This window comes from Crinia signifera, chromosome 3, assembly GCF_055691185.1.
Source record: "Crinia signifera chromosome 3, ASM5569118v1, whole genome shotgun sequence".
NCBI classification, from domain to species: domain Eukaryota; kingdom Metazoa; phylum Chordata; class Amphibia; order Anura; family Myobatrachidae; genus Crinia; species Crinia signifera.
The window spans coordinates 277,034,295-277,050,940 of NC_139219.1; the positions used below are offsets into that span (position 1 = coordinate 277,034,295).

Below are 16,646 nucleotides of genomic sequence, written 5' to 3' on the forward strand. Positions count from 1 at the left end.
TCAATATTCAGAAATAGAATGGCAACATGTCAAAAAGCAAATTTGTTGTCTCTTTTGGAGGCTGGCATTCCTCCATCGTGGTGGCAGCAGGGTAGCACAATACACCTCTACATTCCCATAGCGCCGAGACGCTCTCTTTGATGTCAAAAAGCAAATGTTTGGTTTCTCTTAGGAGTCTGTTTATAAAGCCCAAATCATGCAGAAATGTCTGTTTCCGCATAGATATTTGGCACGATTGTGTTGAGCTTATCTTTCTTAGAGGCGTATTCAATGTGGGGGCGAGTAGCGGTAAAGGGGTTTGTATGGCGAGGATGGCTTTTTTTGGTAAGGAAAATCCATCCTCACTGTCCAAATCCCCTTCGCCGCACTCGCCGTTACCACCTTGTCAAATGGAACCAGCGAGGTGGATACGGCGAATGAATGGAACAGCGTTGAATACTCTGATGGCTATCGGCACTGCTCACAGTATAGCACACCTTCAGGGGCTCGCCTACGGCACGGAATATACCTCTTAGGCCCTTATTCTAGTTGACTCGGACGGATGTGTATTTTCGGACAGCCACCCGAATGATGTGCCGAGCAGTCTGACAGCTCTGAGTGCTCCAGACCACTCTGACATTTCTCCGTGTGAAAGCAGGGATATGGGTGGGCACCTGGCATCCGGCTATGTCAGCTGTCTGACCCCACACGTGCGTCATGGCCGGATTACCATATGTACGCCCCAGTGGCGTAGCTACGTTTTGGGCGCCCCCCGCCGCCGCCCCGCCAAGCACCCCTACCCCCCTGTCCTGCCGCCCCGCCGCCCATGTAAACCCCCCCCCAATCCCCCACAGCCTTACCTATCGCGCTGGTCCCGGCGGCTCCGTTCTTCTGCTGAGGACCACCACAAAATGGCCGCCCCCATACAGCAGACAGTTTCAGAGAACAGTGTGCTATATGGGGGCGGCCATTTTGTGGTGGTCCTCAGCAGAAGAACGGAGCCGCCGGGACCAGCAAGATAGGTAAGTCTGCGGGGGATTGGGGGGGGGGAGTTAACTATAGCACCGCAGCCCCCGGCGCCCCCACATGCACAGCGCCCCCCCCCCCGCGGTGGTGGGGGCTGCGGTGCTATAGTTACGCCGCTGGTGCGCCCAGCATTTTTATGGGAACGCCCATGAAACGTGGGGCGTACGCATATGGTAATGAGCCCAAACAGCCCTTCACGCCCCTTACCACCCCCTGCTCGGATTGTTCTGACCGATCTGTACGGAATTCATGCTGTATTCGGACGTTCGCGGCGTTAGCACATGCACAGAAACGCCTCTGCACATGCGCAAACACAATACATCGGCCGTCTGACCGAACATGCAGCCGTCCAGCTCAATCAGAATAATGGCCTTAGTGTCAGATATTTACTGAAAGCAGGGATGCTGTATCTATTTAGTAGTATGCAGAATACCACAGTTCCCATATATCCCAATGTATACTACAGTGTAAAACAATTTGTTATGCTGCAGACAGAGCTTGACCCTGATAGCTTACATTATCTTTAGGTGTCATAATCCTATAGGCTACAGCTGGGGTAGCCAACTCCAGTCCTCGAGATCTACCAACAGTTTATGTTTTCCAACCCAAATAGCAGGTGCACAGGTGTAGTCATTACTCACGGTTACATTTTAAAAGATCCACAGATGGAGCTAATTACTTCACTTGCGATGCTGTGAGGAGACCTGGAAAACATGCACTGTTGGTAGCTCTCGAGGACTGGCTACCCATGGGATATAGTATATATGGGGAAGGGTCTTCAGATCCATCGCAGGCAGCCTGTGTGCACACGTGCAGCACAGGGGCCAGAATGCACATGCGCAAAGATTGGATCAAAACCTGGAATTTCATTCCCTCATCACTCTGATAAGGATATGGCAAAGGAACTGTCAATTACGGTAATGACAAATTGCCCCATTACTGCATCTGTTATTGCTGCAAATAGTGGTGATAACAGATTTTAGTTAATGGGACAAGAATGCCACCTTTAATAAAAAGGCCCCAAAGCACAGGAATTTTCAATTTAATTTAAATGCATTAATGTGTATTAAAATGAATGCTACAATAAATGTTAAATGCAAAACTCTAACAACAGTGGGTACACAGCCTTTATGCTGGAGGACACAGGGGAAGCACATAAAAGATACAGGTGAAAAGAAACACAAACATAGGGGATTATTCTAATCCATTCGGTCCTCTGTGCATTCGCAACCCGCACTTTGAGGGGGAGGGGGGGGTGATTGTACGCCTGGCGGGGTTTGGTGAACTCGCAAGGCTGCGAATTCGAATCAACCAGAATAATCCCCATGGGCCCTTATCACTCGCAAAGGCAAATTTCTTCTTAAATGGAAAAAACCATGTGCACTGCAGGTGGGGCAGATTTAACATGTGCAGAGAGAATTAGATTTGGGTGGGGTTTTACTACAAATTGAGATCTATATTGCAGTGTTACAAATAAAGCAGTCAGTATTTTTTCTGCAGAGAAACAAAATAACTCACCCAAGCTAATTCTCTCTGCACAAGTTACATCTCCCCCCCCCCCCCCCCCTGCAGTGCACATGGTTTTGTCCATTTGAGAAGGAATTTACCTTTGCAAGTGAACCAGAATAAAGGCCATAGTCTACAAGCATAAACAGTTTATATAGATTTCCTTTTGATACATTTATATATATATATATGTGTGTGTGTAATAATTGCACCAACCATTAGAAACAATAATTTTACTTTCAGCTTTCAATTGTGTATTAAATAGGGAGTATGTAGCAGCACAAATATAGGGCGAAATGTAATAGGGAGCGATTTTTGGACGAGTTCCAAACTCGCCAGAAATCGCACCTTTAAAAATCGCGTTTTTTGCCGCGAATTCGCATATGTAATGAGATGCGAATTAGCTGCAAAAAATGCGATTTGCAGCGATTTCGGACGATTTTCAGTCATGAAAATGTGCGCATTTTCAGTCATGAAAATGTGCGCATTTTCATATTTGCGAGTTTGGGTAAAAAAAAATAAAAAAAAAAAACGGCGTGGGGTCCCCCCTCCTGAGCATGACCAGCCCCGGGCTGAAAGAGCCAGTCCTGGTTTCATAAAATCAAAGGAACAATCAAGTTGGGGTTTCCATGATTTTATAAAACCAGCACCAGGCTCAAGGGCCGGTCCTGGTTCCCAAAATACGGGGGACAAAATGACTGGGGGTCCCCCGTATTTCAAGAACCAGCACCGGGCCCAACCAGCCAGCAGGGTAATGCCACAGCCGGGGGGAGACTTTTTATACAAGTCCCCCCGGCCAAAGCATTCAGCCCTCTGACCGGTCAGCATGGGCAGGGGCCCTGGGGGAGTGGGGACCCCCCCAAAGAAGGGGTCCCCCCCCTCCAGAACTTACCTGCCCATGCTGAAGCCCGGGGCTGTCCTCGATGCCCCTGGGCTGTGGGCATCGAGCTGATTAATGGTGTGAAAAAATAGATAAAATCCTATTGTGTATTGCTGTGGAACTATGAGTCCCAGCAAGCCTGCACCACATGCAGGGACTTGGAGAACCACAAGTCCCAGCATGTGGGGCAATAAAGGGCCCTCTGGGACTAGTAGTCCCACAGTACTACAAATAGTTAAATAAAAACACACACACACAGACAGTACAACTTTAGTACACACCAAGCCCATTCATCCATACTTACCTATGTTGACACGAAGCTTCGGTCCCCTTGTCCAGTAGAATCCAGAGGGGAGGCTGTGGAGAGAAATCATACTCACCACAGACGTCTTCAGCGCTTCCCCGGGAGCCCTGCAGCATTTTCCCCACGATCACTGTCCTCCGGTGTTCTGTTTACATCTGGGGCTCCGCCCCCAAACCGGGACTTAGCCCCGCCTACCAGCCAATGATGGTCCGGGAAAACCCCCATGCTGGACCATCATTGGCTGGTAGGCGGGGCTAAGTCCCGGTCTGGGGGACTCCGTGCTACAGAGGCCGAGAGCACGTTTGGATGAGCTATGCGTCTCCATGGAGACGCATAGCTCAGCCAATCAGGACTGAGCTATGCGTCTCCATGGAGATGACGCGGCCAATCGCGCTCTCAGCCTCTGGAACAGCGCTACAGAAGCTGTTAGAGGCAGGGCCGGTGCAAGGCATCTTGACGCCCTAGGCAAAGCTACACGATACTGCTCCCCCCCCCCCCCCTTGAGAAACGTCCTTCCGACACTTCTGCTGCAGCAGCAAAACCACTTGCAGAGGTTCACACTGGAGAAACCTGTTCACCACAACCCGCAGCCTATATATATATATATATATATATATATATATATAAGCAGGTACACATTTATTTATGTCGGTCAATCAAATAAATAATAAATAAAATGTATAAATATATTAGTATATAACTGTTATCTGTATTAAAGGAACAAAAAACTTCCCTCACCTCCAGGCACTCATCTGACGTCTGAGAGGTAGGAGAGGAGGTCCAGCTTTTTGGTGGGTGGTCCCAGGGAAAGGGCAAGCCAGCATTCATTACTAGCAATAAAGGGATGCAAGCTGCTCTGCCAGGGGATCAGGGGTCAGAGGACCAAAGCAGCCGGCGGGCGCGTAGTCAGGATTCCTCCCGGCCACAAGATGTGTGCTGCCACAGTGCACCTTCAGCCCCAGATGGAAGCACTGTCTTTACCGCCCCTGGCACTGCTACCCCGGCCCTGCCTGCAACTGCACCCGGCACATAGCGAGCAGGAGCCTGAGCCTTTGCCGTACAGCTGTGTCTCATGTCACCAGTCCTCCGCGCTGCCATGCAGAGCAGAGCCACTCTCTCTTCTCTGGCTCAGCTCAAACTCCAATAGCGCAGCGCAGTGCTGAGCTGCGCTGCGGGGAAAGATACTGACCGCAGCCACACGACACAGGCTGCTGTTTACGGGACTGTAGACCCTGGGTGGAGAGGGAGAGGGAGAGGGGGGAGCAGTGACAGAGAGGGGGAGGCCGCTGTTCAAGCTAAAGTGTGCGCTGCGCTGTCATTCAGGCTGACAGGCGCGGCGCGAGCAATAGCAGTGGCTAGCGCCTGCACTGCCAGTTGCTTTCCTGCTCCTCACAGCGATGAGTGGCTTCAGTTTGTTCTATCCTGCAACTCCCGCCCTCCAGTGGCCGGCGCCCTAGGCAAATGCCTAAAGCTGCCTAGTGGTGGCGCCGGCCCTGGTTAGAGGCAACGGAGAAAGCCGGTTCTCCCCGCTGCCTGTCAGTGCGGGGGGAGCCGGCTGTGAAGCAGCCAGACCAGCGCTGGATCCAGGAATAGTAAGTAACGCTGGTGTAAAAGTGAGGTGTGTGTGTAATAAACTTTTACTTCTCTCTGTGTGTGTTTTTTATAAACATTCTTTTTACAGGTGGACTACAAGTCCCAGCGGGCCCATTAATGCCCCGCATGCTGGGACTTGTGGTTCTCCAAGTCCCAGCATGCGGGGGAGGTCTGCTGGCACTTGTAGTTCTCCGGTATAAAGCAATGTAACGTATGATCGATTTAACCCTATCAGGCCGGCGTCCACTGGCCACGGACGCCGGTGACAGCCCCGGGCTTCAGCCCTGGACGGGTGAAGCCTGGGGGGGGACCCCTTTATTGGGGGGGTCCCCACTCCTCCAGGTACCCCGTCCAAGGCTGACCAGCCACGGTGCTCATGTTTTGGCCGGGGGACCTTGTATAAAAAGTGTCCCCCGGCTGTGGCATGACACCGTGGGCTGTTGGAGCCCGGTGCTGGTTTCAAAATACGGGGGACCCCCAGATTTTTTGTCCCCCGTATTTTTGGAACCAGGACCGGTCCAAGAGTCCGGGGCTGGTTTCAGAAATACGGGGGACCCCTATGCTTTTTGTCCCCCCGTATTTTTGGAACCAGGTCCGGCTCAATGAGCCCGGGGCTGGTTATGCTTAGGAGGGGGGACCCCACGCCGTTTTTTTTTAATAAAAACACTTTTACACATTTTTATTAACAGGACCATGCACAGATCTCAATGATCTGTGCATGGTTCTGTGAAATTCGCCTGTCAGAACCTGGTCTATTTTTTTTGCGATTTTTGGTAACATTTACCAAAAATCGCACCCTATTACATTTGCGAGTTGTATACTTTATAATGGGAAAACATCTGGATGCGATTTGAAATGTGACTAAAAATCGCACTTCTAACAGTGCGATTTCGCGGTAAAAAGTGCGATTTTTTTTACCGCGATTTTCAACCTATTAAATGTGCGATTTTCGGAAAATGTGCGATTTCGGCCGTTTTTGACCAAAAATCGCACATGTCTAAAAATCGCACCCTATTACATTTCGCCCATAATCTTCATTCCACTGTTGACTAAAGGGTCCCCAAACTCAGAAAATGTATGTCTTAAGTCCTGCCTATCACAGAAGGATGTATATATTATGTATATTATTTGCAGGCTATGAAGAAATGTTGGCATTGTGTTTGCCAGCTATTTGCATTCTCTCAATTTTGGTACCCATCCAATCTGTCCTTCCCTGATGGTGTCATACACTGCCCATATGACCATATTGTATTGAGAAAGCACTATCACCCCAAACTGAGAGGAGGATTCTGGGAGGCAATAAAATGAAGAGACAGTTAATAATGTACTAAATGTGGTCTACAATCAGACATTAACTGTATCACAGAAAGTAGGGAAAAAAGTCCCATAACAAGAAAATTTTTGGGGGTTTGTTGAAAATAAATCATCATTGTTATAAGGTATAAAGGTGCCCACAGACGCATCAATTATCAAATGCGTTTTGTACTTTTTAAGTACAAAACGCATCTTATGTACACAGTGGCGTAAGTTCAGATGAAGCGCCCGGAGGCAGTATAGATAGTGCCCCCCATATATATGCGAACAAAAACATTTTTTTATGTACTGTATATACATATATATATATATATATATATATATATATATATATATATATATATATATACACACACACACACACACACACACACACACATATATATATATATATAGTATATCATACCATACAGCCAGTCTTACATTTACTGACTGGCTGTGGATAACATAGACAGAGCACTCACTCGGCATCACGTCAGGTGGCTGTCTCCCTGCTGCAGAGCTGTATAATTGAACCTGCGGCACCCTGACTGACTGCCCGGAGGAGGAAGGACGTGGATCCCTGTGTGTGTGCACACTGCACAGAGCAAACTCAGCGCTGCCGCTGCGTGCCTTCGCTGAGTTTGCTCTGTGTGCACACAGGGATCCACGACCTTCCTCCTCCGGGCAGCCAATCAGAGTGCCGCAGGATCAATCATCATTGGACAGCTGAGCCGTCGCTCAGCTGTCCACACTAGCTCTGCAGCAGCGGCACCACCATCTGACGAGATGCCGAGTGAGTGCACTCGTATTGCAGTAGGGAGAGCATTGGGGCCGCAGTGACAGGAGAATTGTACAGAGCGGGGGGGTTCTCCTGTCACTTGCCCCCTGATGGCTAACGCCCGGCGGCAAAAGTCTCCATTGCCTCTGGGAGTTACGCCACTGTATGTACAATTATCGGGTGGTGTTTATGGGCTTATGCGATGCGCGTTCCCGGGAGCCCGATATTGTATGTCTAAAAAAATTTGTGCTGCACGTACTTTTTAGACTACATCTGAAAATTAACAGTACAAACATGGTTCATCGCATCGCATGCATCCAAGTGCACATCGCATCGCAAGCTGGAAGAAAAATTGTATAGAACCATTGTACAGTCAAAAACGCATAGCACAGTAAAATTGATGCGTCTGTGGGCGTCTTTAGAACCATTTCTACTTTTTTGTTTATTTGTTTTTATTCAATGTAAACATTGTTATATAACTACCATGGTAGCCATGGTAGCCATAGTGAGCGGAGATGCTTTGGAACCCCCTTTGAGCTCTGCTGCACTATTAAATGCTCTCTTCCCACTTTCTGTATTCAGATGACATATGGAGAGTCTGAGACTCTGGACGAGATATACTAAGCCCTGAAAAAGTGATAAAATGGAGAGTGAAAAACAACTGTATTTTTTTCAAACACAGCCTGTAACATGACAGTTAGGAGCTTTTTGCTGTTTGTTCATCACTCATTGAGCCATATGTACTATGCTTGCGATAAAGTGATAAAATGGAGAGTGATAAACCTCCAGACAATCAACACTAACTGCCATGTCACTGGCTGTGTTTGAAAAGTGACAGGTAGGAGCTGATTGGTTGGTGGTTTATCACTCTCCATTTTACCACTTTTCAGGCTTAGTACATCTCGCCCTCCATTTTATCACTTTTCTAGCTTAGTACATTTGGACCTCTGTATGTGTGACTATCAGCCATACTGTGATTGACGGTACCTAGAAAAATCAGATAAATGCTTAAAAAGTATTGTTGCTTTAACCCTTTGCAGTCCAATTTTATTTTTGCAATTCAAACAGTCTGCATTGAATGTTGAACGATGTTAATGTTCTTATTTTAAAGTGGCTCACCATTGGATCTGCTACGAGCGCCAGGGCTGTTGAGCCTGACTAGACGTTGGACCTGAAAGGGTTAAAGTTCCTTTAAGATACTTATTGTTAAAGAATTTATATTTTCCAAAGATGTTTCAGTTGTCTTATCTCTTAACACCACCTCCTTTATCTTATTTACTGCAGAAAATTCCTTACAACATGTGGATCAAGGGATGTTGCTGCGTTTAGTTTGTGCATGATATGAAATTTTTGGCATTCCTCCCAATATCGGTGCTTTGAGATGTAGGAAACTGCACATTAAGAGGTGGAGCCTTTTGGGACAGAAGGTGGAGCCTCACATCACCCAATCTGTGTCACTGTTGGGGCAGCATATCACTCTCTAAGATGCTTGGCTTGAGAAGCGTTCCCTGATATTATTATTATATCATTGCTATTAAGTTTTCCAGTAAACTATATGGGAGCTGCTTAAATTAAGCCCAAATTCAACAATATCGATCATTAGCATTATACTTCTGTGGTTTTTTATTATCCTTATTATTTGAGCCTGAAAATTTGTTTTTAATTGTGTTCTTTGAATGCGAAAAATCAGCTGAATTGTTGATGATTGTGTTTCACTTGCTTTGAACATGGTGCGTGAGATTATATAGAGAGCATTTGACACAACTGACAATGAGACATTTGTTTTCCATTCATATAAATCACCTTTGGTAGAATTCCAAACTTCACAACTAAAACACCGTTGTCTCCATCCTGGTCCTCGGACTCTGCGCTTTTCATTACATCTGTCAGGCAAAGATGACATTAGCTCTGTGCACAGTCAGGTGACAAAGCTGCATTGTGGGAAGCAGCGAAACGCGTTGGATACCCCACCACCCACTGGACTCTGCCTTGCTGGTCATTGTCCAATTCTGGACTCACCCCCAAGCCCCACCCTGAACTGGGAATTACCAGGAATCATTCCTCCACAGGGACCGTGGACCTACCTCATACTGTCCGATACGGTAACTCACAGAGAGGACCTTCAAACTCTCCCCTGGAACACCCCCAAACCCCCTTTGCCTCCCCAGCTCTTGGGAGGCATCTCAAGCCCAATGGGCTCAACATCAGGCTGAACAGGAGCCACAATTCATTTGATATATTGGGACCCCATTTCACGACCTAAACATCCATCAGTGACAACCCTCGTTTGGAAACACCTCCAGTGGCCACGGAACATTTCCCATCACTCCAGGCCACCCACTAGAGAGGATCCAACATCACTGGCTGTGCGGTCCAATCATCATCTTCATTAGCCCATTGGGGCCCCACCAACTAAACCTACCGTCTCTTGAAATTTGGAACAACGTCCTGATCTATCGGATACTGTTTGTTCCATCCACGGCAGGACAACTACCAAGTCCAGCGGTAAACTACAGTACCCCAGGATTGGTAACTATACCAGACATTCAGATATCAACTGTATTTTCATCTAAACATGAAATCCAGCAGGCAGAGTATTTTTATGTATCTTTTTTATCTCAATTGTTGCATTTTATATAGTGTATGTACATGCCATTTTTGCTTGTCTATTTTTATATACGGACAGTCTGTCCAATTTAATAAAATCATTTGTAAAGATCATCCAATTTCCCAACAATTTGTTTTTCCACCACTTTCTATACAGCGCTGCCACAGAACTCTGTTCTGACACCCTGTTTTTTCTTGTCTTTATCGGGCTTAACTAACCCGCTAGTGCAGCTGCCGTGCTCAGTTTAGCGCCCCTCGGTGGACACTCCCACACAGTGCCCACCCACCCTTGTTTTTGCACAGTATGGAAAGATGCGCTAGGCAGACAGACTGTTTTCCAAATCCTGTGCTCATGGGGTCAAACCATTCAATTCTATATACTTCTTTGGTATGTACTGTATGTATGTCACTTAGCAGCTACCTACATACATCTAAAATATAAAATAAAGCTAAAAGGGACAAACATACTGCTAAATTATTGAAGGTATACAGGAGGTGCCTGCAAAAAACATTAAAATGAAAGGAGCCTCCTCCCAGTAATAATAAAGCAGCCTGTGTAGGGGCCACTGAAAGGATGGAGTACTTGTCTGATAAGGGTCAAAAGTGAAACATACTTTCTAGACAGGACGAATGGAATTCTATGTAGAACTTGGTGTGGCTCTTTGTGCGTAGCTTAGCCGTACAGTTCAGCAGCTCGATGTATCCCGGCACATCTGAATCACCAGGATCTAAGAAACAAGTAATGAATAAAAACTATGATAATCTTGGATACCAACATTATGTTATTTGCAGACATTACTGTAGTTTACGTACAAGTACACTAGCTCATTTATTTTCTCTCATAACATCCTGTCCAGTCATAATATTGTAGTTTCATTCATGGTTTTATAAATGTGTGTCTAAATATTTTGTTATATTTACAAATGATAACTCTTCATTTTATTTATCCAAATCCAGAAAGAAGACACATTTTATTTACATTTACCATTTTATTTCTAATACTTTAAACTCTTTAGGTAGGTGCACAACATTTATTAAAAAGTAGAAATCATTATATTTGTTTTTTTTCTTGCTAAAAGATCCTGATTTACAGTAAAGTCCTATTTTTTGCACTTGATAAGGTAGAATAGATCTCTCTACTTCATCTCTCTCCATGATTTAACAAAACCCACCTATATATTTAACATTTTATGCTTACCTCCCAACTGTCCCGCTTATCGCGGGAACGTCCCGATATTTTGGGACATTCCCACGTCCCTACCGCCGCCGGCAGTGTCCCGCGGCGGGGGGCAGTTGGGAGTACCCCCCTGTAGTCCGTGAATAGACGTCTATTCTTGAAGGCAGGAGGGCTGGGGGCGGGGCTTCGTGGCAGTGACGCGATTACAGACCACGCCCCTTCCCGATAGGCCACACAGCCCCCCCCCCCCCCCCGAAAAATCACTGCGAGCCTCCAGCGCGCACCCTGTCCAGACCCGGCATGTACAAAAGTTGGGAGGTATGTTTTATGTGTGTGAGTTATATATATAAACAATGCAGGAAGTAATTATTTTAAATACATACATTGCTTAGCAGTCATACCCAGGATTAGAACCTGTGCCCTGTCTTACTGGAGGTAGACATCTTACTGAGGGGCAGATGTATTAAGCCTTAACAAGAGATAAATGCAAGGGTGATAAGGAGAGATAAACGTCCAGCCAATCAGCTCCTTACTGACTTTTTTCAAACACAGCCTGTAACATGGCAGTTAGCAGGTGATTGGCTGGATGTTTATCTCTCCTTATCACCCTTGCATTTATCGCTTGTTAAAGCTTAACATATACGATTTCTAACTATGTATATAGTAATTACTATGAGGCAGAGCTGTCATACCTCCCAACTTTAAGGGAGAAGGAGGAGGGACAGATTGTTGCGCGTCATAGGCGCTGTGAAAATTTCGGGGGTGTGACCTAATTTCAGGGGTGTAGCCTATACTTGCGGCTTTCCCGCGAGGCCTCGCCCCATTTTGACGCTATGGGGGCATGACCCAGAGGCTCTGTGAGCCTCTAGCCATGCCCCCAGCCCCCTGGCTGCGGGAATAGACAGTGTTTATTCCCTGCTGCTCAGCAGCTGACAGGGGGGACTCCAAACAGCCCCCCCCCCCCCCCCCCGCGGGACACTGCCGGCTGTGGGAGGGACGCGGGAATGTCCCCAAAACCGGGACATTCCCGCGGTTTTCAGGACTGTTGGGAGGTATGCTATGTAGGAGTTTAGTAAATTCATATAGCTAGTAATGTATCTGCTTTTAGCGGAACAGGTCATGGGTTAAAATACAGGGGGTGAAATGTAATAGGATGAGAGAATCAGAAAGTGAGAGATTTGGTAAGAAATCTCCAGGGTTTTTAAAGCGGCAATCATTTACACTGCAAAACCAATTTTGATGTTGCAGTGTAAATGATTACCGCATTAAAAAAAACTGGAGATTTCTTACCAAATCTCTCACTTTCTGATTCTCTCATCCTATTACATTTCACCCCAGGTGTGAGGCTTGCAAAAAATGATGTTTAGAATAAAGAGAGTGGGAATCGTATTGCCCTGCTAGGAGGGGAGTCAGCCACAGAAGTTATATTGATGGCTTTTAATTAACTGATTAAAATTTGCAAGGTAGGAGAGGTGCCCCCTTGGGAGCAGGAGTTTGTGTGGGCGGTGCATATATGATGCGCAAAGCTGCGAATTTCGCAGCTTTGTGTGTCAACCAGAATCACTCCCGTAGTATGAAAAATATTCAGCCTCTCTCTGGGCCCTGGTCCTGGTCTAGTCTTTTAGCTCTGGGGCCTAAGAATGTCATTCCCTGGGTCAGTGACCATTTGTATGTCACTGGCCAACTATAATCACTATCCATTAGTCTGAAGGATACAATTATTTGAGATGTGCACATATGCATGCACAGGGCTGCCAAATTACCCAGGCCTGGGCTTGCTGGAGGGGCCCAGCGGGGGCCCTGTTCCGACCCAACCCCCTTCGTCCTTCCTGGGAAGCACACACTTACAGCATGTGCTGTGCTGACATGAGCGTCTTACTGACAGCGTGAGAGCTCATGCTGAGCCTGCTGTCGGTAGGCATGTGCTGCTGCTGCTGGGAGGGGGAGGACAATAACACTCCCCCCTTGACTTTAAAGTGTTTTTTTCACCCCCCTAAACATTTTGGGAGTGTGACCTAATCGCGGTTGGTGGCCATGCCTCCTGCAATTAGGGTACACGCACCCCCAAAATTTTACTGGGGCCCGGCATACCTCTATATATAGTATAACCTGGAATGGAAGTGGAAGGCAGTTTGTTTGTTATTAGAATACTTGCAGTAATGGAAACACTGCCTTTATAAATCTCATTATACCATGGGCTGGATACACAATAATGAATCAATGAAAAAGGTGACTTCTATATTTATTACACAATAAAAGCTACTGCTTATTACACAATAAGACACTATAGAACATGGTTCTGTTGATGACATGGACTGGGCATATATATATATACTAGGTGATTCATCGCGCCCTACGGGCGCTCTTCACACCGTCGTAAGGGGCTGCGCCCCCTTAATTTGTGAACGTTTGTATATGAGAAATATGGTTAGAATTGTATGAAAGATGCCCTGTATTGCAACTTAGGTGTCCGCGAATCGCGGGAGGGGGGGTCGCGGAGGGTGCTGCGAATTGCAGGAGGGGGGGTCGCGGGGGGTGCCGCGAATTGCAGGAGGGGGGGTTGTGGGGGGGTGGATGCTGCGAATCGCGGGAGGGGAGGGATTGCAGAGAATCGCGGGAGGGGGGTCGCGGGGTGGGTTGCCGCAAATCGCGGGAGGGGGGTTACGGGGGCGGGGGTTGCGGCGAATCATGGTAGGGGGGGTCACGGGGTGGGGTGCCGAGAATCGCGGGGGGGTGTGTGTGTGTGCCGTGAATCGCGGGAGTGGGCGTTGCGGGGGGGTGGGGGGGGTGTGACGCGAATCGCCACAAGAAAAAATCAACACAGAAAGGTCAACACATGTAAATGTTGACATAAGTGTGGCACTTCATTGGTGTCCATGTCGACACATGAGAATGAATATGAAAACATTCAAAAAATGAAAAAAAAAAACTTCAAAAACTCATGTCAACCTTTTTCATTGTCGACCATAGCCATGTCAGTGTTTTCCATGTGCAATTTAATTCTGGAGCTGCCGCGAATCGCGGGGGGTGCCGCGAATTGCGGGAGGGGGGGTCGCGGGGGTGGGTGCCGCGAATCGCGGGAGGGGGGGTTACGGGGCGGGGGTTGCGGCGAATCATGGGAGGGGGGGGTCGCGGGGGTGTGCCGTGAATCACGGGAGGGGGGGTCACGGGGTGGGGTGCCGAGAATCGCGGGGGAGGTGTGTGTGTGTGTGCCGTGAATCGCGGGAGTGGGGGTTGTGGGGGGGGGGGTGTGACGCAAATCGCCACAAGAAAAAAATCAACACAGAAAGGTCAACACATGTAAATGTTGACATAAGTGTGGCACTTCATTGGTGTCCATGTCGACACATGAGAATGAATATGAAAATATTAAAAAAATGACAAAAAAACTTCAAAAACTCATGTCAACCTTTTTCATTGTCGACCATAGCCGTGTCAGTGTTTTCCATGTGCAATTTAATTCTGGAGCTGCCTCGAATCACGGGGGGGTGCCGCGAATTGCGGGAGGGGGGGTCGCGGGGGTGGGTGCCGCGAATCGCGGGAGGGCGGGGTTCACAGGGGTTCCGGTGGGGGGTTGCCGCGAATTGCGGGAGGTGGGGGGTCACGGGGGGTGCCGCGAATCGCGGGAGGGGGGGTTGCGGGGGGGTGTGACGCGAATCGCCACAAGAAAAAATCAACACAGAAAGGTCAACACATGTAAATGTTGACATAAGTGTGCCACTTCATTGGTGTCCATGTCGACACATGACAATGAATATGAAAAAATAAAAAAAATTAAAAAGAAATCTTCAAAAACTCATGTCAACCTTTTTCATTGTCGACCATAGCCATGTCAGTGTTTTGCATGTGCCATTTAATCCTGGGGCTGCTGCGAATTGCGGGGGGGGGGGGGGGTGCCGCGAATCGCGGGAGGAGGGTCGCAGGGGGGGTGCCGCCAATCGTGCAAGGGGGGGTCGCGGGGGGGTTCTTTTTGCCGCGAATCGCGGGAGGGAGGTCGCGGGGGGGGGTGTTTTTTCCGCGAATCGGGGGGGGGGGGTCACGGGGGAGGGTTTGCCGCGATTCGCGGGAGGGGGGGGTCGCGGGGTGGTGGTTATGCCGCGAATTGCGGGAGGGGTCAGGGGAGGTTCTTTTTGCAGCGAATCGCGGGAGGGGGGGTCGCGGGGGTGTTTTTGCTGCGAATCGCGGTAGGGGGGGTCGCGGGGGAGCGGGTGTTTTTGCCGCAAATCGCGGGAGGGGGGCGCTCACCTGGTGGCTGTGGAGTAGCAGTGCTGGGCAACATGGGAAGGCAGTGGGTGTCTGGCACTGTCTGTGGGCTCACTGGGCTGGTTCTCTGTCACATACCTCCCAACATGACCCTCTCCAGGAGGGACACAATGCTCTGTTTCTAGACTTCCCCTTAATGTATGATTGCCATCACCTGTTTTAAACAGGTGTTCAGCACAGATGAAGGCAATCACACATTAAGAGGAAAGTCCAGGAACAGAGCGTTATAGACACAGACACCCACTTTGAGTGACAGATGTAGCCAAATATATAGGAGATATATAAAACTCTTACTGTTTTTAGAAACAAACTGAGACGTTACGCCAACTTGGAATGTGGCAAATACGGGCGAGTGATCGCTGGTAGTTATATCTTCTGTGCATCCTGGTATTAGAACAAGAAGAAGAGCAAAGGTTATTGGGAATGCCAGCTAACTAGTTAAGTTTGGCAATGTAGGCAAACATATACTGTATATTACTATTAAAAGTCCGACATAATGGCAGACACCAAGGCCGTATTGTAATGGGATTGGCCAGTACGCACACAGGAGCTGCTGGGTTTTTGAAATTGTAGCAGTTATAGATGCTCTATATCCCTATGGGCAGTCTATAGCATCTTCAGTGATGTTGGTATTCCGGCTGCAGGTTTGTTACCGCCAGTCGGGATTCCAGTGTAGAGATTTTAACTGCCAGCATCGCCGGCATGCTAATAACATCCCAATGGAAAACATGAATACCACTGCTTATGGTGCTTGACAGATGCCAAGTATACTTGTGTGCCTAGCAGGTTCTAGCATATAGATGGCGACATACCTGTACAGCAATAAATAGATGTACTTTATATCAATGCGCAAGAATTAAAGGGAACTCTGAAGCACTCACCATAGGACTGACATAAAACATGCATCTGTGGGTAGGATTTCCACAGTACCCTGTCACACCAGGAAGGTAAATTGTATTTTATCTGGAAGAAAAAAGATTTATATATGTATTAGTTACATAGAGCTTACCTGCTCCTTCTATAGCAATGATATGCAATGCCTCCCCTAGTTTCCATGCTGGCATCATTAATATTAAATAGGAAGCTCTGCATTTATCTTTATACATCCAATGACGATAAAGCTGACATACTTTATACAATTGTTGTACTGATTGACTCATCCTATTCCTCTATATTAGTGTGATTGTGGTGTAATCACTGCTACAATAGGACAATGCTTTAATAATGCTTAGAATAT

General features: G+C 47.6%; 1 protein-coding gene across 3 annotated transcripts in view; it reads right to left on the minus strand.

The window, feature by feature from the left end:
• The window catches only part of INPP5D (inositol polyphosphate-5-phosphatase D), a 133,688-nt gene that overhangs the window by 23,576 nt on the left and 93,466 nt on the right, over positions 1–16,646 (minus strand). For all 3 annotated transcript variants that reach the window (XM_083178132.1, XM_083178133.1, XM_083178134.1), the window contains 4 exons: positions 16,291–16,372; positions 15,704–15,793; positions 10,584–10,697; positions 9,166–9,245 (listed from right to left, as the gene is read on the minus strand). In XM_083178132.1, the coding sequence (XP_083034258.1) occupies positions 9,166–9,245; positions 10,584–10,697; positions 15,704–15,793; positions 16,291–16,372 (366 nt within the window). The remainder of the gene's footprint in view (positions 1–9,165; positions 9,246–10,583; positions 10,698–15,703; positions 15,794–16,290; positions 16,373–16,646) is intronic.